The sequence below is a fragment of the Phoca vitulina genome, unplaced genomic scaffold (genome assembly GCF_004348235.1).
Source record: "Phoca vitulina isolate PV1807 unplaced genomic scaffold, GSC_HSeal_1.0 scaffold19, whole genome shotgun sequence".
NCBI classification, from domain to species: domain Eukaryota; kingdom Metazoa; phylum Chordata; class Mammalia; order Carnivora; family Phocidae; genus Phoca; species Phoca vitulina.
Genome location: NW_022589722.1, coordinates 14147187 through 14175034, shown reverse-complemented (window position 1 = coordinate 14175034; position 27848 = coordinate 14147187). Strand labels below are relative to the sequence as shown.

At 39.0% G+C, this 27848-nt stretch overlaps 1 protein-coding gene across 4 annotated transcripts in view; it reads right to left on the bottom strand.

The window, feature by feature from the left end:
• The window catches only part of NR1H4 (nuclear receptor subfamily 1 group H member 4), a 49990-nt gene extending 23388 nt beyond the window's left edge, over positions 1–26602 (bottom strand). For 2 of the 4 annotated variants that reach the window (XM_032416538.1, XM_032416539.1), the window contains exons 1-2: positions 26524–26602; positions 10446–10811 (exon numbers count right to left, since the gene is read on the bottom strand). In XM_032416538.1, the coding sequence (XP_032272429.1) occupies positions 10446–10811; positions 26524–26602 (445 nt within the window). Of the gene's footprint in view, positions 1–10445; positions 10812–17283; positions 17550–26523 lie in introns of those variants that run through there. The other 2 variants (XM_032416536.1, XM_032416537.1) reach the window with 2 other exon arrangements.
• Between the last annotated feature and the right edge of the window lie 1246 nt (positions 26603–27848).

Below are 27848 nucleotides of genomic sequence, written 5' to 3'. Positions count from 1 at the left end.
TGGGAGTGCAAATACCAAAGCATGCATTTTAAAAGAGTCTCTAGGCAAGAAAAGGAAAGAAGGAAGGAATAAGGAAGGAGGGAAGAAAGAAAAAGGAAGGAAGGAAGGAAGGAAGAAAAGATCCCAGAGGCCCCTCCCTCTCTCCCTCCCTGCTGAGGGACAGAGGGAGGGAGGAAGGAAGTTAGTTTTTTTCCTGGTACCAAATCAATGAGCTCAATGATGTTCTTTAGTCAACCTGAATATTCATGAATATTCAGCCCCTCCCAGGAAGGATTCCATTTAAAACCATCGTAGATACTGATAGTTCAATAGTTAACAGAAATAAACCTCCTTATTCCAAGATGAATCAAAGGAACAGTGCTAGGACAATTCTGCAGGGTTTTGTTTTTTTTTTTAACTCTTGCATTAACTGAGAAAGAAATCATTATCATCTCAATAGATGAATTAATTAGCTTTCACTCTGAGATGGCAACACAATATTATCATTATATCACTTAAATATAGGCACATATACTGTATTTATACTTATGCAAATCTATCTATACACATACGTCTGCCTCTGTCTTGTGCATATTCAACAAGGCCCAGAAAAGTCATTTGAAAATGAATGGAAAGGAAATTCACTGAGGAACAGAGACTCCCTGGTAATGAAAGATAAGTAGAGGGGGCTGACATTGCCATCTGAGGAAGGTGTAGCTCTAGGGGAATTCCTGCGGTGGCAGGAGAATATCTATAGGATAGGAAAATGGATACCTCCAATATACAAAATATTGCACATCCTGTTTCTCTGCTTCTTTATACAGACGTAACTCACATACCATACCTTACTCCCAACACATATATAAATATGTATGCGTGTGCACACACATACACACACACAAGGACACATGAACGTGCACACATCAGACTCCAGTGACTGACAGTAACTACCCATTAGTTTGAAATCAATAAAATATTAATTGTTTAAAATTTTCAGGGTCTCGGGGCGCCTGGGTGGCTCAGTGTGTTAAGCGTCTGACTCGGTTTCCGCTCAGGTCACGATCTCAGGGTTGTGAGATCAAGCCCCGCGTCAGGTTCCATGCTCAGCAGGGAGTCGGCTTCTCCCTCTCCCTCTGCCCTCCCCTGCTTGCTCTCTCTCTCTCAAATAAATAAATAAATCTTTAAAAAAAAAAAAAACTTTCAAGGTCTCCATACTTTTTAAACAGCAACAAATGCATAGAGCTGAATAACTAGTATGTTTACATGCACTGTAGCCTAAATAGAATTAGCCTTTAGGTCTATTTCAGCACATTGTCAAATAAAAAGGACTCCACCACTCACTTACATAGAACTTACTTTGTATCAGGCACTGTTCTAAACACTTTGCATATGGTGATTCATTTAATATCCACATCAATCCTATGAAGTAAATTCTATTCTTATCTCCCTCTTACAGCTAAGGAGACTGAGTTACACAGAGATGAAGCATTTTGCTCGAGGTCTTACAAATAATAAATGGTGGAGCTTGGATTTGAACCCTGATAAGCTCAGTTCCAAACTCTATGCTCTTAATCAGTACATTAGGCTATCCTAGTAAGGAGCTTACATTGCTTAAAATTGTCTTTAGACATTAATCTTTTTAGAACTTGATTATAGACTCCTGATCACCTGGCAGAAGCTGTTTCAGACTATTATTTTCAAAAAAGCAACTCTCAAACTTCTGAGATGGAGTTGATGAAAATTATTATTTTTTTAAGCTTTCATTTTAATTCGAGTTGGTTAACGCACAGTGTTATATTAGTTTCAGGTGTACAATATAGTGAGTGATTCAACACTTCCATACAACACCCGGTGCTCCTCACGATAAATGCACTCTTTAATCCCCATCACCTATTTCACTCATCTCCCCTGAACACCCTCCCCTCTGGTAACCATCAGTTTGTTCTCTATAATTATGAGTCTGTTTCTTGGTTTGCCCATCTATCATCTATCTATCTATCATCTGTCTATCTATCTATCTATCTATCTATCTATCATCTATCATCTCTCCCTCTCTTTTCCCTTTGGTCATTTGTTTTGTTTCTTAAATTCCACATATGAGTGAAATCATATGGTATTTGTCTTTCTCTGACTGACTTGTTTTGCTTAGCATTATACTCTCTAGCTCTAACCATGTCATGCAAATGGCACGATTTCATTCTTTTTATAACTGAATAATATTCTATTGTATATGTATACCACATCTTCTTTATCTGTTCATCTATGGATGGACATTTGGGCTCCTTCCATATCTTGGCTATTGTAAATAATGTTGCTATAAACATAAGGGTGCATGTATCCCTTTGAATTAGTGTTTTAGTATTCTTTTTTTTCAGACTTTTTTTAATCATTTCAGTCAGATAGAGAGAGAGCATGAGCAGGGGGAGAGGCAGCAGGAGAGAGAGAAGCAGACTCCCCACTGAGCCAGGAGCCCGACGTGGGGTTCGATCCCAGGACCTGGAGATCATGACCTGAGCTGAAGACAGAGGCTTAACCATCTGAGCCACCCAGGCGCCCCATGTTTCAGTATTCTTTAGGTAAATTCCCAGTAGTACAATTACTAAATCACATGGTAGTTCTATTTTCAACTTTTTAAGGAACCTCCATACTGTTTTCCACAGTGGCTGCACCAGTTTACATTCCCATCAAGACTGCAAGAGGGTTCAGTTTTCTCCACATTCTCACCAACACCAGTTGTTACTTGTGATGAAAATTATTATTGACTATTTAGTGCCTGCTAATAATTTTGAGTTTTTCCCTCTTTAACCTATTGGAGAACCACAGACAGACAAAAAATTTCACCTGACTTCTCCAACACTTACTTTTACCAACTATAATCCGTATTGATTTTTTTTTCTTAAATACATTTTAAAAGGACTGACTTTGGGGCACCTGGGCGGCTCAGTCGTTAAGCGTCTGCCTTCAGCTCGGGTCATGATCCCAGGGTCCTGGGATCGAGCCCCACATCGGGTTCCCTGCTCTGTGGGAAGCCTGCTTCTCCCTCTCCCATTCCCCCTGCTTGTGTTCCTTCTCTCGCTGTGTCTCTCTCTGTCAAAAAATAAATAAAATCTTTAAAAAAAAAAAAAAAAGGACTGACTTTGAATTATTTTGGGAAGTTGCCTAACATCCTTTCAAAGTAAACAAATCTACAAACAACTTAGTAGTCAAAGGGCATTCATCAAACTTCTATACTTCCTTCTGTCAAAAAAATACCACAAAATAAGAGAAAAATTCATGGAAACAGCATAGTCTCTAAGAGTTAGAATGCAACTCTCTCAGTGTATCAAAAATGTTGATGAATCCCTGAAAGCTAAAAAACAGAGTAAATTTATGAAAAACATTGCCCAAAACAGGTGCAGAGAATGCAGGATTAGGAGCAATGGAGGAAACTCCAAATTCAGATACAAGATGCTGACGGCCTATAAGCATTCAGCGGGAGCACTGTGCTAAGCCAGGAGTTGGCTAACTACAACATGCAGGGAAAATTCCACCCCCTGTTTATTTCTGCATGATCTGCAACCTAAGAATGGTTTTTACATGTTTAGTGAGTGAAAAAAAAGTCAAAAGAAAATTATTTTGTGGTATGTAAAAGTTGTATGACATACAAATTTTAGTGACCATAAATAAAGTTTTATTGGAACACAGCCAAGCTCATTCATTTACCTGCACATCTGCTTTCACACTACAATGGCAGTCAAATAGCCTAAAATATTAACTATCTGGCCCTTTACAAAAAGTTTGCCATGCATCTAAGCCATGGATAACAGTAGTATTTGCATGCAGTCTCAAGCAATGAATATAAACCAGAAGGGGAGGACAATGCCCAGGAGGAATGGGGAGCCCCCATGCCTAGAAGATAAGGACTGAAACATTCTATCCAACCACACATCTTGTACTCCCTCCAGATTGCTAAAAGCAGGCTGCACAAACACAAACAGCATCAGAGGGGTGAACAGGGAATCACAGAGGCTACTTAATGAAACCACTGTCCTTTCTGAAGTCATTTGAGAATTGCCTTTGTGTGAGTTTGCCTGAGAGGCAACTCTCAGTCTATCCTACTTTCACCTTAACCTATTAATATGAGGTACAGGGTCAAAGTATAAGACATTGCAAGGAGAGCTCCCACAAAAGCAATTCTTAAATTATATATTCTAATACTCATATATACCACAATTAGAAATGAAGATACTTAGATGCCTCATTCTTTATTTTTTAAAAGTGATAGGACTAGTGGTTGTCATTTCAATGTGTGAAAGGGGCTGACAACCCTACTTAGTAATTAAAAAGATGGTCTATTTTGTATACAAGCGAGTAGTGTTCCATAATTTATAGTTGTGCCTGCTTTTGGAAAGTATGGTGGTGGAGAACACCAGGAGATCAATCTGTCAAACAACCAATGGGTTTGGATTTGCCATCACCTAGATTTTGTTTGTTTTTCTCTTTGTTGGTGTGTTTTTTCCCTAAACACAGAACCAACTTTTAAAACACTCATATGCAAGGAAAATGCTGTTAGTGCTGACTGTCTTTGGAAAGTCAGTGACAGAAGGATACAAGGAAAGAGCACAGAGAATAAAATATAGCTCAGGAGTTCTGAGGATTTGACTACAAATTCTATGCCATTCTTTCATAGCTGTGAGACCTGGACAAGTAACTGAGTGTTGGTATCTTTATTTGCAAAAGCGAGATGATAATACCATCTACTGGAGCCATTATAAGGATAAATGAAATAAAGGGTCTGAGGTAGGAATTGCCGAGCCCATAACAGAGAGTCATTACATTCCCTAATTTGAGTCCATTAATGTGTATTTTTTCAATAATTTTAGCAATGCTAAAATGAAAGGATAATTTATCGAGTGATTCATGTACACTTTCTTTGTTCTTTCTCCTATTGTTTTTTTGGGGGGGTTATCCTTTTCTTCCCCCCTCCTTTTTTTTTTTTTTTTTTGCTTTTCTTTCCCAACCCAAGAGGGTAGACATTTTTCCATGTTCACTTGATAAAACAAAAGCTAAAGTTGTCCATCTCTAAAAACAGGTAACTCTCAAATAGGGCTTTTGTTTTCAACCCTTCATTGAAAGGGTTATACTGGATCATCTCAAAGATGATGGAGGTGGAAGTCAATGCTTTTAGATTGGGAAAAGGAGGGGAGGGGTAATAATGCTCTGCGTGAGCTTGATTTTGCATGTCTTTAAGAGCCATTCAGACTCCCAGGTGGGCAAACTCCCAGGAGCTGGAGGCTTAAGCAAACTAGAGGTTTTTTTAGTCACTACTTTCATATTTACATATTGCTTATATATTTAGTTTAAACATTTTTTCTTGTTTAAATGTAATTTTTATTGTCTTAGTTTTGTCTAACATCATTGCTATATATTTATTTGAAATTTCAATTTTTATCCACTGGAAATCATCCTTTTACCATTTAATTTTTCTGTATATTCTTTTTGATACTATTTCATTGCTTTTATATTTGTTAATCTTTTATTTTTTGTCTTACTGTTTTCTCTTTTTGTCTGTTTTAGTTCAGTTATATAAACTGTTTCCCGGCTTTGCTTTAAAATGGTGACTAAGAGAGCTGGAATTTTGTCTGTTTTGTTCACCACTGCATCTCCTATGCTTAGAATAGTGCCTGGCATATGGTTAGTCCCTAATAATAGTAGCTGAATAAAGAACTGAATTAATGAATTCAAACTCTCAGAAGCTGGAGGCTTAATTAATAGGAAGAGAAATAGTTTTGAAGACTGTTTATGATTAAAGTTTGGGAGGCTGGATGAACAGAAAAATAACAACAATAAAATTATAAGAATTCACCAACAAAACAGCAATAACTAATGCTTATTGAGCATTCAAGTGTTCCAGACATAGAGCTAGATGTTTCAAGAACAATGTCTCATTTTTTCTTCACAATTATTCAATGATAATAGTAATAATAATGGACATTTATTGAGGGTTCACCATAGGTAAGTACTATGTTAATTGCTTTACACACATTATCTTGTTTAATCCTCCCACCAACCCCTAGGTACCTACCTCAAAGGGTGGTCCTGAAGATTGAACGAGTTAGTACAGGTAAAGTCCCAGATAAAGCCTGCATATAATAATCATTTGATATATCTTATCTATCAGCAGCACCACCATCATCCTCATCTCAACCTCAACCTCCTCCTCCTCATCTTTATTATTATCCTCATTTTATAGGAGAGATGTCTGAAGCCCAGACATTCAGTAACTTGGACATCTGGGAAGAGAATCAGCGGTGGGGAAGGGGGTGTTGAAATCTGGGTTGTCTGCTGTCAGAATCTGATTCCTCTTGTGATTTCTATAACACTTATTACAAAAGGCGTTCAATGAGGTGATATAGTTTAAGTCCCACCCCCTTGCATCCCACTCTAAGATAATTTGACCTATTGAGTTCAGTAGGATCGTTATCAGATTTTATAAAATCAGATCTCAAAATCAAATAGGATTTTAGGAATTTCATGCGCGAGTCAGGGCATCTCAGCCCTGACCCATAAACAAAGGGCCCATTGGAAACACTCTGCATCTATTCCACACCCCAGAATAGTTTCAACAACTATGCAGTCTTTCCTGGAACTTCAGAACTAAGTCAGAATATGTTCAAAAGGACACCCATTTACTCATAAAATGCCTTTTAAGAATTCTACCATTCTCTCGCTGATAGGTGTAGACTCTCCCGGCCTGGAGATGGATGTGACTGACATTGACCTATTTGGAAATGCAGCCATTTGAAATTTTCAGTCAGATGCAGGTCAGTTTTGTTAGTTGAGGCTTGAAGTTTGAATCAAAATTCATCTACACATCAGCACATTTTCATATGCCCCACTGATAACGGGGAGAAAAGAAAGCTCTTGAGGTAATCTAGTGCTGAGCAAATGGCAGTCACCGTCACTGCGTTATGCTTGTGTTCTCACAATTATTATTTTTAAAAATGTATTGAAATTTCTCTCCTTGATGCTGTAAATATCGACAATAGAACATTCATTAAAATTAAAATATTTCTAACATGAGACCAATGAAATCAGGGTGTTCAACCATGATCTTTGTTTTGTTTTTAAGTTTTGAAATATTTTTCGTGTGTGTGTGTGTGTGTGTGTGTGTGTGTAAGGATCACCAGTCTGACAGACCCGCATCAAAGTCCTAAAGCAAGAGAGCTGCCAGGATCTTTACATATAAAATTAAGTTAATTCTACAAAGACCCTGTGAAATAGATACTGCCCTTTTTTTTTGCAGCATGGAGGCTCAGAGAAGCAAAATATTCCATAAACTAAGAATTGGCTGGCCGGATATCCACGACACCTACTTCTACTCTAGTGTATGTTCTCTATTGTAAAGGTGGGAAAATGGGACACAGTCTTTCCCAGACTCCCTTGCAGCTAACATTGTGGATATGATTTAAGCTCTGCGGGACAGATGCCCTTTTAAGACTGTTGTCTCTGCTGGCAAGCAGGGCTGTGGAATTGTGCTGTGGCGGCGTCTTGGTTTCTAGTTGCTAGCTTCGAGGGCATTGAAAGGCAAGACGGGGCATTCATAATGTGTATATTAGATTTAGCTCACAAGCCATCACTCTGGAGCCAGTAATTATGGTGCAGGCAGCTTTCCGATCCCTAGATGGCAGCTAAGGCAGTGCCTTTCTGGAGCCAACAGCTCTGTGTTAGCTTCCTGTTTCCCCATCTTCCTGACCGCAGCAATTCCCTGGCAGGCCAGTTCTACAGGGTGACCCTGAGCATCCTCTTGGAGACTCAGCATAGAATCTGCTCCTCTGCTCTTCTAACTTCTCCCATATTAATTCCTTACTGCTTGAAATTTTGCTTTCTGTTTTATTTCACTGAACTCTGACCGATATATTAAGTAACATCTTTACTCAGCCACGAATGACAGTCTAGATTCAATGCATGCTTGTGAAACCCAAAAGTCCACACCCTTCCTTTGATGGAAAGCTACGGAGTAAGATTCATTTTGTATCTGGTAAGCACAGATACCCAAGGGGTGTGGGGGACCGAGCTGGCCAAGCTGTTAGGCCTACCTGGTATGGGGTACTGGTTCTTTCCCTTGTACTCTACTCTGTGCTGTGAACCTCCTCCCTATTCACTAAGCTAGGATAGTTTTCATTTGTTTCCTCAAGAGAACATATACAAAGCACAAAGGAATTCATTGTTGGCTTTTTAGTCACCAAAGCCTAAGCCCCAAGATCCCAGACACTAAATTTCCCCAAGTTGGGAGACAAATAAAGAGAAAATGAAAAGAGCCAAGACATGTTAAGTGCATGAGAAGGCCCTGAGCTCTGTCCCTCCCACCTTCATGCCCAGACTGCACCCTGGGATGTGTGTATTGAAAGATTATAGAAACTCCATGTCATTCGGGAATCCTAGAACAGAAAAATTCTTGTGCCCTTTCCTGGAGACAGCCTGGTGAGGCACCTGGGGTTGCCTGTCCTCAGGGCGGCATAGGAGCAGACGAAATGGTCTCTCTGGGCAACCAGACATGCAAGCACCACACTGGCAGAACATCAGGAACCCACCACCTGAGCTGTGGGACAGGAGGTAGGCTCGACAGGAAGGAGAAGTGTGCTCAAGACCCCAGAATGGAGCCTCAGAGACCCTTCCCACTGGTGACTGAAGACCAGCTAGAATAACACCCAACAGACTCTCCACTGTGTTAACAGCGGTGAAAACCAGAGCCCCACCCACAGTGCCCAATCCCTCCACAATGCTGCATAATCATGGAATTTAGACAAAACCCCAGAGAAAGGTGGGGTTTTTTTGGGGGGAGGTGAGTAGAATAACCCTGAATTGAATGAAATACAGTTTCCATGAATTCAATCCAGCTATACAAAATGAGTTTATGTGTCTCATATCCATGCCCTGAGTGTTGTACTCTCCCGCTACCCAGCTTCCAGTTAATTCTCACACTCACCCTCCAGAGTCATTGGTCTACAACAGGGTCAGCAAACTACAGCTAGGCCTATGGGCCAAATTCAGCCTACTGCCTGTTTTTTGTTGTTGTTGTTGTTGTTTTTTAATTTCCTTGCCTATTTTTATAGGTTAAATAAATCCACGGCTATGCCCCTTCTTTATGTGGGTGTTTGCAGAGTTGAGTAATCACAACAGAAACCACTATGGTGCAAAGCCTAAAATATTTACTCTCTCTTTGCAGAAAAAAACATTGCCAACCCCTGATGTAGAACACAGGCTCTTCCTGGCTCCATCTCATCTCCTCCCTGCACTCTGGTCCTTTTGCTCCCACCATGGGAGCAAAGTCTCAAATCAGAATCAGTGAAAAAGCTCTGCCGTTCTCTGTTCTTAAAAATTATACCTACATCCAGATCCAGCTTTTTCTTCCTGAATTCCCCCAAGGATGGGTTCTCTCTTGAGCACTTGTCTGTCCCCTTGTGTCCTATGGTCCCCACCCCATCTCTGGCTTCCTTCTATAAACTTTAGGGGAGATTCGTCCCCTGCCTGCTTTTAAAGTCAGTGTTTTTGGGGGTTGTCCTAGGCATACTGGTTTCACTCCAGTCACCCGGATGCCCCAGATTCTTCTTGGGAGGACCAGGTTTCACCAGTGTTCACCTGTAAGGAGGTGAGCCAACCCAGATTACTGACTTCAGGGGTTTATTCCCTTGGCCCAGACAATACCAATACTTTGTCCATTGATTTAGTCAATATTAACCTTGAGCAAATAGCTCAGAGTAGAATGATCACTCAGTAGGCAAGGATTAAAAGACAGGGTAGCCTCGTGGTCAACAGCAGAAGTTCTGGAATTAGATTTATAAGCTGTAGATTTGAAGCTCCACCTCTAATTAGCTGTGAAGCCTTGAGTAAGTTCATTAACCTCTTGTACTGCACTTTTTTCATCTATAAAATGGGAGTGAAGTATTAGAACTAAAAGGTTTACTATTGAGGTATAATAAATACATCAGATAATAAAGTCTTATTCTCTTTGATCTCAGTTTTAGAAGAGATGAGTTCAACAGTTTCTCTTTCTTGCGAAAAACAACAGGGGCGCCTGAGTGGCGCCCAATTCTTGATTTCGACTCAGGTTGTGATCTCAGGACTGTGGGATTGAGCCCCACGTCAAGCTCTGTGCTGGGTCTGGAGCCTGCTTGGGGTTCTCTCTCCCTCTCTCTCTCTACCCTTCCCCCTGCTCGCTCGCTCTCTCTCTCTCAAAAACAAACAGAAAAAACCCATAATCTATAAATTTATTTTAACCGTATGAGAGGTTATAAATAGGAAATAGTTTACTTATATATAAGCTAAATACACTAAAAGGCTTCTCCTAGAGATTTAGAACAGGTAGGAGTGGAGGAAGAGGAAATGGGACATTATCTGGGAAAAGGGAAGAATCCAGTCTGAGGGATTTCAACAACCAATAGAGTAAAACCTCAAGGAGATAATGGCCAACCAGAGATGCTTACCTTTGCACCCCTCACAGGTCAGTGCATTATAATGGTATCCAGATGCTCTGTCTCCACAAACAACACATAACTCATCCCCTTTTATTCTCCCTGCTGATGCACCCATTCGGGCCTTTTTTGCTACCGGAATCTCTGCTACCTCGATCTCTCCCTGGTAGAGAGCCTCAGCCGGCATTCGCCTGAGTTCATATATTCCAGGAGAATACCACTCCTCAGGCTGCTGGGGGTAGAAACCCAGGTTGGAATAATAGGATGATGAGGAAATCTGTGGTTGAACTTGCGGAAACGGAACATTGTTATATTGTGAGTATGGTTCCACTTCTAGATTCTGTCCCAAAGGTCCTGTTGCTTGTTCTGTTAGTACACCTGAACAAGAGTAACAAAATTGGAATTAATGTCTAAGAAAAGACCAAAATTTAACTATATAAAAATTGACAACTTTTTTACAGCAAAAAAAAAAAAAAAAAAAAACCACTGCAAAAGGATTTAATGACGAATTACAAGCTCAGAAAAATATCTGCAACATAAAAGACAGACCAAAGACTCATATTGTTAATAGGTAAAAAGCACTTGCAAACCAGTAAGAAAAATTCAACAACCCCACGGGGGAGAAAAAAGGATAAAGGATACGAGTGGACAGTAGAAATACAAACACAAAGTGTTTTATAAACATACAAAAATGCACTCACTTATCAACAATTAAATTTAAATTTAAACTGCAATATAAAATACGACCATGTTCATCCTCAAATGAGTAAAGGTTAAAAATGCTCAATAGAACACTCTTAGAAAAGCAAACATTCTTTTTTTCTTTTTTTTTTTAAAGATTTTATTTATTTGAGAGAGAGAGAATGAGAGAGAAAGAATACATGAGAGGGGATAGGGTCAGAGGGCGAAGCAGACTCCCCACTGAGCAGGGAGCCCGATGCGGGACTGGATCCAGGGACTCCAGGATCATGACCTGAGCCGAAGGCAGTCGCTTAACCAACTGAGCCACCCAGGCACCCCAGAAAAGCAAACATTCTTAGATGACAATTTTTCAGTATCTTTCAGCATTTGAAACTCAAATACTCGTTTAACCCAGCAGTTAGACTGCAAAGAAATTTATTTTAGAGATAGGCATGTATCTGTGTGAAAGGCTTCTGTAAAGATGTCCATGTGCAGGAACATCTATAAAAACTATAAATCAGGAACAATTTAAATATCCACCAATAGGAGTCTGGTTTAAATAAATTACATTATGTCTATGCACTGAAATACTATGTAGATGTGAAACAATGATTTAGATCTATATGTACTGATAAAGAAAGGTTTCTATGATATGATGCTATTTGAAAATATTAAACTATAGAATAATGTATATATTTATGCGGGTATTAAAAGAACAATGTGTGTGTGCACATGCATGCACAAGGCAAATTTCTGCATGATACAAAAGAAACTGGATGATGGTGACTGGAAAGTGAGATTGTTGCTTTGTTTTCTGGGGTGGGAGGTTGCACAGTCTTTACACTGTTTGTAACTTTGTCATGTAGATTAGTATTTTAATCATGGTAAAACAAAGAAGGAGCTTAAAAAAAAAAAAAAGAATGCAGTGGCTGGAATTGTGTGGTTCAAATCCCAGTCCTGTTACTTATTTTCTGTGTGCATGTTGGTAATTTATTTAACGTCTTTAAGGATCAAATTTCTCTTCATAAAACAGGGAATAATAGGTACCTCATTAGGTTGATGTGAGAATTAAACAAGATAATGCATGCCAAACACTTTGCTAAATGTTTGGCACACAAGGAGTGCCTGATAAATTATAGTTGTCATTAAAATAGTAATAATAATTATTATTCTACTGCCATTATTACAAAATGAGCCTTTTATCTATAAAACCTCTAGGTATTAGAAAACTATCAGGTTATGAAAATGCTTCTATTTCCTAGAAACACAATCTACTACTCTAGAAAATAAAAATATTTAAACTATGCAAAACACTAAAAAATTTAATAAACTAAATAAGATAGAGGAGAATATACAAATGTGTCCAATTCTTCAAAGGATGGTCAGGCAACCCTAGACCGAAATTCCAACTCCACTTCCGATGAACAGTGGGACTTTGGGCAAATTACTGAAACTACTGATGAACCCCAGTTTTGATGGCAGCAAGCTTGGGATGAAAATATCTAGATCAAGGGTTATGCTAAGGATTGATTGAGGTAATACAGATTATTCCACAGTTTCTCATCTGAAACCCTTGGGGTCACACATGTTTTGGAATTCAGAATTGATTGCTTGTGTTTTAGAACAGACCACAGTGCTATTTCTCCCCGCGTGGTCTGGGACAGAACTCAGAATCAAACACAGCAATCTTTTCCATGGTGAAATGTATAAATATTCATACGACACAGAATAAAGGCCATAAATATCCTCACATCCATTCAGGTCAGGTTTTGCCACCAGAGAAGTTTGTGTCAAACTTTGGATAAAATGTTTAGTTTTTAGAGCTTTTGGAATTTAGAACTGTCAATTAGGGACTGTGGATCTACGCATCTATACATTTGCAGTGCCCCCAAAATAGTTGTGGTTGTTATTATTGCTACTGCTACTATCAGCAAACTCTTAGAGACTCCATCCTAGTGCCAGGCACTTGTATATTTTCAGCTCTTTCTCTCAAAATCCTATGAGGTGGGTAACATTAGGATCCTCGTTTACAAATGAGTAGCCTGAGGCACAGAGAAGTAAGGCAACTTTATTCCCACATACCTAAATAGCTGAGATTTGGACTTTGATAGTCTGACTTCAAAGCCATGTGCTAAATCACTCCTCTCTGGGATAATTTCAGATGTGTGATGCTTGAAAGCATGATAGTACACGGTTTTCTCTTCCTCCCTCTGTACTTCAGTTGGTGAGTACCTTCAATGCCTCTGCTTACAGGTAAGCTGCAACCAGGTGTGCGAGGCTCCACATGATCCTACCTTTTCTTTTCCGGCCATTTCTCCTGTTTTGACTTCTCTAACCCTTGAATGTGCATTACTGCCTCCAGACTCAGGACCTCCCTTCCCCACCCCAAGCTCTGCTGCTTCCTGAGCCTGGAACCTTCTGCAACACAGCCATTTGCTCACAGGGCTTCATCTCACTATTCTCCACTTATCTATCTCTAAATTTCCTTTTAAGTATAGTTTCTCTTGGGAAGTTTTCCCTGACTCTAGGTCCCTGGGTGTTCTGAGTCTAGTTACATGGTACTTACCTATCCTCCCTGGGCTGCGCTTTGCTCATCTCTAAAGAAAAGACTTCATGTTCGATGACCTTATATTCTCCTTTATATCTAAAATCTCCATAAGTATATGACTAATAGACTACGGACATGAGAATTCAGGGCTCTTCTATAATGGCAAAGTGGAATATATGCATACCAAAAGTTTGTTGAAAAGAATGCTTTCTGCATTGATCCAGAAAAAGATTGTCGAAGCACAAAGTATACACACACTATCTGGGCAAAAATTAACTTCCTGTCTTTTATGCCTGACTTCTCCATATAAAACCAGCATTGAGTCAGTATATCTGACAAAGTTTTGGCAATGGCGCCTTGTCTTATTACCACAGAATAGAAGAATATGAAAAGATGATATGATTACAGCAAAAAGAAGAGAGAAAATATAAGCAAAATCCTAATCTATTTCATAATTAAATATGACTAAAATTTGTTGAGTGAATAGGTTTGAAAAGAACTAAAAAGCATTAAAAGCATTAGTTTCACTTACACTTATTGCTGAATTTTATCCTCCAACTGATCTTACCCCATCAATTACCTGTTCCCAGGTATTTGCTATCTGCTATCTACTATCTCATAAGGTAGTTCTGAGTATAGAATAAAGTAGTTGAGAAAAGGTTTTGATAAGTTGGATGTCAAAAAGACATGTTTGTTTCCTAAAGAGCCTAGCAAAATCCTGATTTTACTAGTTAACTGATAGTTAATTAGTAATTATTAACACTTGGTCTGTTTTGAAAACATAAGTTATAGGATACTTCTTTCAATTATAAATATATACTGAACACTTGCTATTTTCCAGACAGTGTGCTAGTCTCTGAGAATACAATAGTGAACAAGACAGACAGAATACAGATACAAAAGGCCCCCCCAGTCATTCCCTAGACATGCGAGCCCGTGTGTTTGTGTGTGTGTCGTGTGTGTGTGTGTGTGTGTGTGTGTAGAGATGTCAAGGGCTGGGACAAAAACAAGCAAACAAATACCAGAACTTTCTGATAGAGCATCAGATGTGGAATGGGAAGAGTAGATCAACTTTAAAATATGCTTTCTAAAAAGGTAAATTTATTTCTACTTTAATACAATTTAAAGGGAATAATAATATATGAATATATACCTATAAATTTGATTTATCAGTGCTTTTCTGGAATCAGTCTATCAAAAAGTGGGGGAATTTGGACTCCTTTATGACAGGTAATGCTCCCTGAGAGTTTAGGAAGAACTTTTCTTTTTTGGAGATTTATTTATTTATTTTAGACAGAGAGCGCAAGCAGGGGAGGGGCACAGGGAGAGGGAGAGGAAGAGAATCTCAAACAGACTCCCCACTGAGCACAGAGCCCAATGCGGGGCTCAATCTTAGGACCCTGATATCATGACCTGAGCCAAAATCAAGAGTTGGACACTTAACCTATGAGCCATCCAGGCACTCCTAGGAAGAGCTTTTAAACAGGAACACATGAACAGACAGACACCTGGGGTGTCTGAGACCTCCTGCAAAGGAAAGCAAAATTCTTCTGAGTAGAGAGTCTCTAGCATTCAGTAGTTTCTCTAAAGGGATACCATCTAAGGGAACTTTCTGAGGTGAAAGAAATGTTCTGTACCACCAATATGGTAGCCACTAACCATATGAGAATATGGAACACTTGAAATGTGGCTAGTGATATTGAGAAACTGAGTTTTAAGTTTTATTTAATTTTAATAATTAAAATGAAAAATTACATAGCCACATGTGACTAGCGACTAGGAGTTTGTGATCAGAATCCCTGTGTACCCAGATGGGAGAATCAGGCTCATGTTGTAATGAAGGCACTTTGCCATGATCTCACAGTTTGTTCCTGATGAGCCTGGTAAGGGTTCACATTATATCCATTTTTTTACCCCTGACCCAATGCTGACCATAGTAAATGTTTCATGATCTTTTGTTAAAATGTTTCATGAATGGAAAAATTGCCTTCTCTGCCTTCCTTTATTCCTAATCCATGGTTTCTTAACTAGATGATACGGCTTCATTTGTAAGCTGTTTGCCATTCCTGGCCTTTGTGACGTTGGCGCCTTTCCCTGGCTTACCAGCTGATCACCTCCTCTGTGAGGCCTGTCCTAGCTCCCCTTGGTTAATCTCGCCTACTCTCTGTCCACACCATTACTGTAGCACATAGAAGCATATACATAGTTTGGTTTGTTTATAGGCTTGTCCTCTACGCTAAACTTGAAGTGGTATGACACACTGGTTACGAGGGCCCTGCTGTATAGACAAATCTGGATTCAATCCACCTACAACTTGCTAGATGAATGAATTTGGCAACGATGTTGAACTTCTTTAAGCTTCTCTTCCTTCCTCTATAATGTGGAATAATACAGTACCTGGGTGAAAGGTTGTAGTACAGATAAGCTAAGACAAAGAATATAAACTGCATTGTGCTGGACACAGAATAAGCATTCAATGCATTTTATTCTATTGTTGTGGTTAACCTGTGAGCTCTTTGGGGAATATATTAGGTTATATTCCTCCCCCCGCCACCTTTTTTTGTTCATTCCTGGTGCCTTACACAAAGCCTGACACAGTGTGCTTAATAAATATCTGTTAAATGGAAATGATGGAAAAATTTGCTTCTCCTGCCTTCCAACTAATTTCCTAAATACAGTGTCAGTCACTTTTAAACAACATATTTAAATAAAACAGTATGCTGCTAAGTCTATAATCAAAAATTCAAAATTATAATTATTGTAAAAATGATTAGAGTTTCTCTTTTAAGTGAAAATATAAAACATAAGATTCTGTTTTGAAAAAATATTAAAATAGACAATATTATATTATATGGTCTATGTTTTAATTATAATCTATGTTTTACTTCAGAGCAAACAAATAGCCTAAGCCTAAAGCTGAACTCTTTACTCATCTGATTTTCCATTGATTTGGGAGAAATCTGCTATGAAACTAATTTAGTAAATCAGTGTCTCTCAATCTCTTTTTATTTTTCTCACCACAACCCATAGTTTGAAATACATCTTATATCATAATTCCTTTGTACACTTAAACATATGTAGAAGTTATTGAAACAAGATTTCCATGAAATAACCCTTATCCTCACTTCTTGAAGTGCATTCTGACATTTCTACTCTACTTCTATTCTATTCTATTCTGTTCTATTCTATTCTATTCTATTCTGTTCTGTTCATTTTCAATGGTGGTCATAAGCCACAAATAGACTTCATGACCCACTAGGATCTGAGACATACCATTTTTAAAACACTGCATTAAGTAACGTACTTCAAAGTGCTTTTTCAAGCGTCTACAGGCATTAATGTTAGAACTGCCTAGTGTTTAACCTGAAAAAATCTTGCTAATTTCACATAATATTCAATGAACAATTTTAGGGAAAACATACTTAGATTTTATCTCAATGAGATACTCACCTGCCTCGAATCCTCAAAAATTACCCCACCCCAACTTCTCACCCCAGTCTTCCGGATCTGACTGAGACATCTTTGACAGAGATCTGTTGCTAAAATCTCAAACAAAAGCCCCCCACTTCCTCAGTCCAGTTGCAAAGGTTTGGCCAAGAGCCCCTGTGAATAGTGTCTTACCTTTATCAGGCTTCATGCTCATCATTTCCATGATAAATCCTGATGATGTGTGTCTATGGCAAGGACTACTTTGAATTGGATTTTCTAACCCCTGAAACTGCATTACCATTCTTAGCTTACTCACAGCAACTAAAAATGAGACTAGGTAAGGAGCAATAGAGGCCAGAGGTTGTATGGTTTACTGATTAACTTCATTACAGAGAAGAATATTTGTAAATGTTTATGAGAAAAGTCCTCAATGCCAAGTTGCTTAGTAAGCTGGAAACCAGTCTCTTAGCTAAATATTTTTGGGGAGCACTTTCTAGTTTTAGAACTTAATATGTAGAGTAGGTTTCTGTTCAGTGGCTCTAAAAGTGGATTTGGGGTCAAGTGACATGCTCTGTGTCTCGAAATTTGTTCCTCTCAAAAGGCTACAGAATAATATAATTTTGTTAAGTCAGGAAGCATTAAAGCATAATGCTTAACAGTATAAGGCCAAATGATCTGGGTTTATATCCAATGTTAGTGGAATTGTGTCCCCTTCCTCCAAATTGGTATGTTGAAGTTCTAACCCACAGACCTCAGCATGTGACATTATTTGGAGAAAGGGTTTTTTTTTTTTTTTAATTTTTTTATTGTTATGTTAATCCCCATACATTACATCATTAGTTTTAGATATAGTGTTCCATGATTCATTGTTTGTGCATAACACCCAGTGCTCCATGCAGAACGTGCCCTCCTCAATACCCATCACCAGGCTAACCCATCCTCCCAACCCCCTCCCCTCTAGAACCCTCAGTTTGTTTTTCAGAGTCCATTGTCTCTCATGGTTCTTCTCCCCCTCCGATTTCCCCCCCTTCATTCTTCCCCTCCTGCTACATTCTTCTTCTTCTTTTTTTCTTTCTTAACATATATTGCATTATTTGTTTCAGAGGTACAGATCTGAGATTCAACTGTTGAATCTCAGATCTGGAGAAAGGGTTTTTATAGAGGCAATCAAGTTAAAACAAGGTCATGAGGGTGGTCTCTAATCCCATATAACTGGTGTCGTTATACAAATGGGAAATGTATACACTGAGACAGACAGACATAAAGAGAAGACAGCATGAAAAGATACAGGGAAAAGGCAGTCATCTACAAGCCAAGGAGAGGATCAGGAATAGACACTCCCTCACAGCCTTCAGAAGGAATCAACCTGCTAACCTCTTGATTTTGGTCTTCTAGCGTGAAGAACAGTGAAACAATCCATTTCTGTTCTTTAAGCCACCCAGTCTGATCCTTCATTACAGGCTCCTCAGCAAACTAATACAACGAGACTCCCTTGGTACTCACTAGCTCTGTGGACATGGACAAATTCCTGAACCATTTCCTTTCTCCATTTCCTCACCTGTAAAATGGGGCTGATAACCATACAGCCTCATAGAGTTACTAGGAGCATTAAATAAGGTAATGTTTATAAAATGCTTAGCACAGTGGGTGGCTACACACCATCATTACATTGATGTTATGATTATTTGGCTTTGGACTCAGGTTGTAGGGCGGCTTGCTTACTGAGTAGGAATAATTTCTGCAGCATAACCTGTGGATATCAAGCCTATGATTGTTGGTTATTTTTTGGAAGAAAGGACTTTAGAATAGGATTCAGTAGGCCCAGGGTTAAGCTCACACTTAATGCAACCAGACGTCCTGTATAACCTTAGGTCAGTCTCTCAGCTTCTGTGGGCCTCATTTGTCTACATCAACAGATGGTAAAACACAGATAATAATTCCTGCCCTACTTCCCTCATAGATGTGTTGTGAGGATAAAAACACAATAAATAAGCAGTTTGAAAGGCAAAAGTGATCTATATAAATGCAATCATCATTGCCAAGACATTTCTATAGCCTTCACACGTTTACAAGTGGTTCCATATGCATTACATCATTTGATCCTACTTGCATCCTCTGAGGAAGGTATTATTTATGATGCCCTATCTTCTACTGTATTTTACAGACTCTACAAGGCAAAGCAGGATGCTAAGTGATTTGTCTAAGGTCATGCAATTAGTGAGGCATTAAGTTAGGACTTTAACCCAGGTCTTCTGACTCAAACCCCGTGGTTGAAACACTTAGGGACACTTGCCCTTATTGCCACGAAAGAGGAAAAGAGTGATGGTCCATGGTTATGTCTCAGTTTGGATTGCCAAATTAAGACACAGTTTGCAAAGCTATTCTCAATCCTTAGTCTACTTCTGACCTCATTCTCTTCTCCTCACAACCCCAGAGCTATCATTGCCTTGGGAGGACCATGGGTGGGAGAGCTACTCCGAGGATGTAAACCAGGGCAAACTATCTCTGAACCTTCTATCTTATTTTTTTAAAGATTTTATTTATTTATTTGACAGAGAGAGAGAGCACAAGCAGGGGGAGCAGCAGGCAAAGGGAGAGGGAGAAGCAGGCTCCCTGCTGATCAAGGAGCCCAATGTGGGGCTCAATTCCAGGACCCCGGGATCATGACCTGAGCTGAAGGCAGACATTTAACTGACTGAGCCACCCAGGTGCCCCAATAAATCTTATTATTTTTTTAAAAAGAATTCTCTACTGACTTACTCAATGGTCAAACAAATGGGCCTCTTGCCCTCAGAAACTGCTATACTAACAAGGAAATGAGTAGGACAATTTAGCTGATCCAGGAAACTGTTGTTGCTGAGTGAAATTCACACAGGATATTCTCATAAGACTGACTGGACCCCTTTGCTTCTCTCTTAGTGATGCCCACCTGCCTCATGCTATTTTTTTTTCTAAAAATACATTTTTCCCCTGCCATTCTTTGCACTGAAATACTAGCCACTAGCCATATATGGCTACTTAAATTTAAATTAATTTAATTAAATGAGAATAAATTCCTCAGTTATGCTAGTTTTATTTTAAGTGTTCGATAGCCACATGTGGATAGTGGCTACTGCATTGGACAAAGTAGATCTAGAATATTTCATCATCATGGAAAGTTTTTTTTTCTTTTTGAGCGCTGTGAATTGTATAAGACTGATGAATCACAGACCTGTACCTCTGAAACAAATAATACATTATATGTTAAAAAAAATCATCATGGAAAGTTCTATTGGTCTTGTTGCATATGGTACTTGGGAGCAATGTGAATGACATGTCATTCATGGTATGTGGGAGCATCAGCTATGAACCCATGAAAAAAGGGAAGTCCCAGAGCAAATGCTGGCAATGCTTTTCTGAAAACTATCCTTGAGAAGAGAGTTGGTCAATAGACTTTGAGTGATGTAATCTCATTGGAAAGTCTTTCTCCACTGAGAAGGTGAAGTGTTCTCTTTGCCTTGTTCCTTAACCATCCAATTCTAATTGCTTATCCTGATTATATTCTGGATGCCACTTATTACCTATGGAACTTTAAGCATATTATTGAACATCTTTAAATCTCCGCTTTCTCACCAGTAAAAGGGGAATAATAATGATATGTACCTCATAGGAGTGTTGTGAGAATTAATCAATGACAGATAGTTATAGAGCACTTATGATGTGCCAGGCATTCTTCTGAGAACTTGATTAAATAAAGCAAGTCACTTGCATAAAGTTGAGGCGTTTGCCTAAGACCTCATACCTATAAATGACAAAGATGAACTTGAATGCAGGAAGTCTGCTAACAAATCTAAAATGTATTTAAGCATGATATCCGTCATGTAGAAAGCACTCAAGAAATAGTAGCTGTTACCATTATCACATTTTTTTTATTCCTGAAGATGCATAAGTTTGCAACCTGGTTTTATAGTCAACCTTTCTCAGCTTAGTTATTCTGAACATCCTTGAGATCTGTTTCTTAGCCTGCAAGGTTGAGAGCAAGACCCTGGATGGCAATGGAGTTGCCCACAAGCTGGTCACTTGTCTATAATTCTTCATCTCCCTCCATGCTTTTTCCAAACTATTCATGCCTTATCAAAAGAAGTAGTAGTCCATTTTGCCTTAAAAAAGGTCTCTGTCGATAGTTCTCTACATCCTACCATTTCTTAACTCCACTAACAAGGTTTACCAGATCTGAGATTCCTGGGAGAGCAAAAACCAAGCCATAGTGAATTAATAAGAATCTTAGATATTGCATAAATCTGTGGAAAAGATGTGGGTCAGAAACAATACTTAAATTATGCTAAAACAAAACTCCAGTTTTGTCTGAGCCAATGGTATCTTTCCATCTTCTGGAAACTTTGGGCTGTGATTTACCCATTAGATCAGAACTACCTTCACTTGAGTTAAACCCAGTGAGATAAACCCAGTCACTTCAGATACCTGAAGTCAAATTCAGAAATACTCCACAAAACTGCATCTCAAGACCTTGAATTTTAAAACGTCTGGTTGATTCTGTAACATCTGAAAGATTCTTTTAATTTAAGTAAAAGACATAAGCAAGAATCTGATTCCAAAGTAAGTATCTTCTAATAAAAATAAAGCTTTACTCAGAGAAAACAGGCATAAGCAGCTGAGAGAAGCACAAAGTAAAACAGCTAAAGGAAAGGGATTATGGGAGAGAGGCCTCCTGCCACTTGCTGGGCCTCATTCAGAATGGGTCTTTGGAAAGACTATTAGATATCCTAATAAAAAATAATATAAAAACATGGATTCCACAGCTATTGTTAGCAATGCTGTAATATCAAGATGAGATAGAACATGTGTTTCCTTCCTTAGGGCACCCAGATATTTATTTCCATACTGTTGGTTTTTGTTGGCTCCATGAAGATTCTTTGCATTCAACAATGTAAGATAAATAGAACTTCCTTCCCTTAATGAGTAGAGTGGTTTGTCATTTCAACAATTTAAATAGTAACAACTACATTGCAAACTCTGGATTAATTATGTTATGTGATGCCTTCAGAACCTTTTCCCACATAGCCATTCAATTCTCCTAGCAAGCTGTGACGTGTCATCATTATCCCTGTTTACAAGGGACAAAACTAAACTTCAGAGTATCTCCATGGCCTCCAAGACTATTTCTTTCAATTTCATTGCTTATTTCCACTCACATTTTGTGAACTTTCCCCCCATATCCCTAAGCTAAGAGAACCAGGACTCACTGCACTGGGAACAATAGGTAGGGGAGCATAAGACAGTACCTTCTCTTGCTTATTCTGTCCTATTGTTAGAATGCTTTCCTGTTAGTCGGAAATTCTGCAGTTTTTTGAGTTCTTAAAGCACAATTTGCTAAAAGAATACACAGGTTGTATTTAACATACCATCTCCTACCCTATTCACCGTTCCAAACCATGGGAAGCCGTGGACTTTGCCATTATTACCTTTTATTATGCACTAATTGCATAAAGATCCTGCCTTCTTCACTCATCAGAGAAGCCTTTCTCAATTCACTAAATCAGTATTTGACCAAGTTTCCTGGCTTGCAGGATGTCCCAAAGGAAAAGAGACTTATCTCTTTTGGGTGATCATGTCCTTCCATGCCAAGTCCTGTGCGTGGATTGAGTTACCAGTGAGCTAGATTCCCATCTGGATTTGTCAGGGACATGTGGCTGCAGAATAAATTAAAGGACCTCACAAGGTCATTCTGGCCCCATCTCTACAGTTCCACTCTGTCTAAGGTTCTTTCCTTCTTTTCTGCAAGGACCAGCCTAAGAAAACAGAGCTCTAGAGCAAATCTGCACTATCCCCCCTCCCCCTCAAAATCTTAGCCTTCCTTTGAGTATTTAAACTGATCTGGGGGAAAAATCCCATTTATAGTATGTGGCAAACCCCTCTCGTGGCAGCATCTCATCCTTCAGCCCACCCCTCATTTCAACTGTAGCCACAGCAAATGATCACACGTGAGCTCAGACTCACCTCGTACTCAGTCTGTCATTTCAGGAGCATGCCACACACTTTTTGCTTTCTGCCCAGAACTTCTCCAGCATCATAGGAGAGAGACCACTTGGCCTGATTCCACTGGGAGTAGTAAAAGCACAACCCAGAAGTGCCAGAGAGCTCATGACCCCAGGGGTGATCTTCATCCTGTTAGTAACTGTCCCAGTTCCTGGTCCCTCAGAAGACAATTCTCCATGCTACTCCCAGGGGTGTCAGGTTCTCTCATCCACCGCAGTGACCCTCATATCTCATCTCATGTTGGTTTTCCTCTTTCCCTGTCTCATGACCCTAGTCTTTTGCTTCCACAATCCATGATCACCTCTCACATAAACTGCCTGCATACAAGTCCTTGCTTCGGGCTCTTCTCCTCAGAGTAACCATTCATACATGTGGAGCTGCTTCCCCTTCACCTTAAGCAAAGCCTTCAGAGAGTGAAGGGTCCATAGCCATCTCTAGAAGACACTGAAAGGCCTCACTCCAGAGGTCATCACTGTCTCTGGTGCCCATTAGTGAGTGCTCATCAGTATTTGCTGAATAATCTTCATATTGTCTTCCTAATGTCCTAACATGGAGATTTCATTATGGCCCTTATAGTCACCTGCAGGGAGGAGGACCATACCTAAGGCCACCTTAAAAGTCACATCGTGTGCCAGATGAGTACCAATGAGTCCAAGTCACCACTTTCTGGAACAACTGTAGCAATTTGTGGACTCAAATGTTAAAACTAGGCAGTGGTTCCAGAATTCCCAGTCTAATAATCTCCTTTTACTCTTGCTGGTTAATGGGAATGCAAGGTCCAGAGCCAGTTCTCTAGATCCCTTTCAACTGCCCTAAATAAAAATGAAAAGACAAGGCCCTTCTGAGTCTATTCCAGACTTGGAGCTTTTGCATTTACTATTTCCTCCACCTAGAATGTTCTCCTTGGCTTCTTGCCTTTCAGTCTCAACTCAGTTGTCAACTCCTCAGAGGTCTTCTCCAATCACACAAGTTAGAACAGCCCCATCCTTCCAGTTACTCTGATATCACCCTTTCTTGTTGTTTTCATAGCACTCACCACTACCTAATGTTATTTTGCTTATTTATTTATTTGCATGTTTATTGTGAGTCTACCCTCCTCTAGGATCTTGCCTGTCTTATTCCCTGCTTTATTCCAATGACCAGTATATAGTTGTTACTCAACGTTTGGGTAAAGACATGATAGCTATCCATATTCTCTACCATAAGCCTCACTCTCCTGTGCTGTAACAACATGATAGCTGTTATTCATTACACAGACCATTGGAAAAGAACTCCACTCTCCGCTAGTTGAGCCCATGGGTTAACACTTGCGAGTCTCTGGCATATCTCAAAAACCAGGAATGGTGAGTTAGGCACTGCCAGTTACTCATCCACGGGCCACAGTGTTTTCCCTGGTGCTCTGCATCCTAAGCTTAGGGTGGGAAGCCCAAAGAATCCATCAGTGTCATCAGGACACAAAAGAGGATGGGGAGGAGGAATAAGGAAATTAAAATGCAAGGCTTCATCCACCCCTTTGGCATACCTTTAGCTCAGGTTTGTTAAGTAGAGTGAGGCTGAGGGCATGGGAGGAAAGAGATGTAATAAAAATGCTTAGAGCTAGCTCTAGAACTTAGTGCAGAAAAGGAAAATGTGTCCCAATGGCCACACCGGATATTAGTTTACCAGGAGAGAAGACCAGATGAAGATTTGAGGAAACTGCTCCAGCCAGGAATAACAGCTGTGCTTGCAGCTCATGCAGCTTGTACTTTCAGAAATCTTAATGACAGTGTTAGGAAACAAGATGAGAATGTGGTCTAGCAAAGGAGAGCTGAAGGAAAAGCAACACTGAAAGCATGAGTCACAGTGCTTCCTTAAGCAATCATTCCCAGATGCTTCTAACTTGACAGCACCCCCACAACTTTTTTCTATCTGCTCACATCTTTTTCACCTCATGTTTGATGAGGTCAGCCTTCAATCTAACGTGCTTGCTTAGAGATCTTACCATGTAATCATAAAATTTCAGTGAGGTGAAAAAATAATCTTAGGTGAAATTTTCCTTAGTCTATGATATGCACTTACAGTTCTAATTATCCTGTGAGCTCTGATTAGTAGACAAAAATTATGAAGATGTCTATGCACTGACTATTTTAAGGACTAATAGAAGGGTAGACCAGAAGCAAATGGTCAGGTAGCTGGGTTGGGAGATAGGGCCCATTGGCCTTGAATGCACACACATGATGAAGAAAAGCCAAATGGAAGAAATAAGACAACAAGTATGTCTGAAAACTGGCATTTCATAAATAATTACTACTGCCTTTGGTCTCTCTGAGAGTTACTGATAAATATCTCTTTTTCCCCCTAAACTTCTTTTCTCCTTTCCTTTATTACTTGATTCTTATTTATCAAATGCAAACTAGGGTTAATAAAATATGGTCACTGCCCTTAAATGTTCTTATACTGCATGGGGCAGGTAGATATGTAAACAGGCAATACAAATAAAGACCTCTCCTTGGAAATGACCCACTAAACCATTACACACTAAGATGCTAATGACTAGTAGGTAATAGCATAAGCTATTAATTAATCTCTTTCAAGGATGTCAGTAACCAAATAGGGGATCATGCCTTCAAACATTGAATTTTGTGGAGTTTGCATTTTCACTATCATAGTCTACCATGGTCCATGCATTAATGTAGAGTGGAAAACTGGGAGCATCTAAGTTTCCCAGCAGGGCTATTATACAGAAGGGAATTATTTTACAAGTGGCAGAAGGCTTCCCTACCTCATCCCAAATATTGCTGCTGTTCAGTCTTTGCTGATGTTCCCAATTGAAACTCTTTAAAATGACAGTTTTTTTCATAAATGCATAAAGTGAAGCAATATATAATTTTATGGTATCATCTAGTTACAGATCTACTGAAAACAACTTAGAACAGTTTGTCCTCAATCCAATTGAAATGACTAATCATGACATTGTGCCATATATCCCCCAGCACAAGATGAATAGTGGAAAGGAAACTATAATCTAAGTAACCTCAGCCTTTTATAGGTATAATATTAAACCATAAGAAGTATGATTTCATACTTTAGTACATGCTATAATAATATCAGAATTAGCCTGTACCAGGAATCCATTTCTACTCCCAGCTCTGTTAATTATCTAGCCTCGTGGCCTTGGACAAGTCACAAAGCTCTCAGTCTTACAGTCCTCATCTATAAAAAAGAAGACTATTAGGTTCAATAAATCCAAGGTCTGATCTACCTCCAACCTTGCATAGTAGCTAATGTTTATTGAGTACTTAGAAGGAACAAAAACTTTTACCAGGCTCTGTTGGATTCATCATCTAGGCTTTTTTCTCCTATATTTCCAAGTTGCACTTTGTTTTTACTTGTATTCAAATGAACCTGACAACTTACCAAATAAATTGTCAGAAAGAGAAAATTCTTCTGTGACAGGTAAGTGGGAGTGTTCGATGAGATTCATTCTTGATCCCATCCAAACTGTTCTATTTGAGAATGCCCCTTCGTTATGGTGGTCTTCAAAAAAAGAAAAAAAAAATCTGAAAGACAAATAAATAAGTAGAGAGTTTGAGGAAGGGTTGGCAGTTTAGATAGTTGGTTAAGAGAGAGAGAAGGAGGGACCAAGCTTATTCACAAAATAGCAAATGGATCCCTTTGTAGACATTTTGCCATAACCTTTCTGTACATAGCTGTTTTCAATATTTATCATTTTTACACCTCATCTGGACTCATAAATGTCCAGGATATGTGCTTTCAAAAGAGACACTCTCTAAAGTATCGGAAACACCATATGTTTTTATTTAAATTTCAGCACTTGAGAAATTTGGGCAAGATTTGATGATATTTTGGTTATGTCTTTATTTCTTTTACAAATAGAAAAAATAGAAACAAATAGAAAGGCATTGATTAAAAATGGGAAAAATCGATGACTTACTATCTTAAGTCTTATTCCAAAGTTGAGCAGGTATTTACAAAGACACAAAAGTGATTTCAGACCACTTTCTGCTGGAATCTTCTTGAGTAGGCACTATGTCAGCAAATCAAAAATTCAGAAAGTGTTCTCTCAGATCTTAATTTTTGCTTTTTAGAGAAAATTTCAGGGGCTTGCATTTTCACTCTCAGGGTCTACCATGGTCTTATATTTATGTGGGCTAAAAAAAACATTATGGTATAAAGAAAAATAATGGTAAATCTCACCAAAGTGTCTGAAGTTTCATCCTGAGGAAATGTCCAGAATGAATCCAAGAGCCCAAGAGAAGCAATGTCCACTTTTAGTTATATTTTTAGGTCTTCTTTTCCTCCTGCCTTCCTTCCTCCCAATATGTCTCCTACTTTCCTGAAGAGGTAATTTGAAAGGTCAAGTAATGAAAAGTTGTGCTATCAGAATCTCTTTTCCAAGTCTGTTTTCTGAGGATGATTTTCAAACCTTTTTATCTTGTCTCTACCAATAAATCATTTTGTCTACAAATAAATAACTATTTATATTTGCTATTCAGGAAGAGAATATAGGGCTTCTATTGGACAAATATGTATTTCATTAGAATGTCCCTACTATTTGTGTCTTTATTTATTTCTCTTTCACTCAGCAGAATGTTCCAGTTCAAGCAGAAGTGAGTTTCAGATATACTGGGCTGCTGATAAGGTAGTCTACCATACTATGCTGCTGCATCCATTCCTTTATTCATGCTTTGAAAAAACATTTATTGAGAACTTATTCTGCA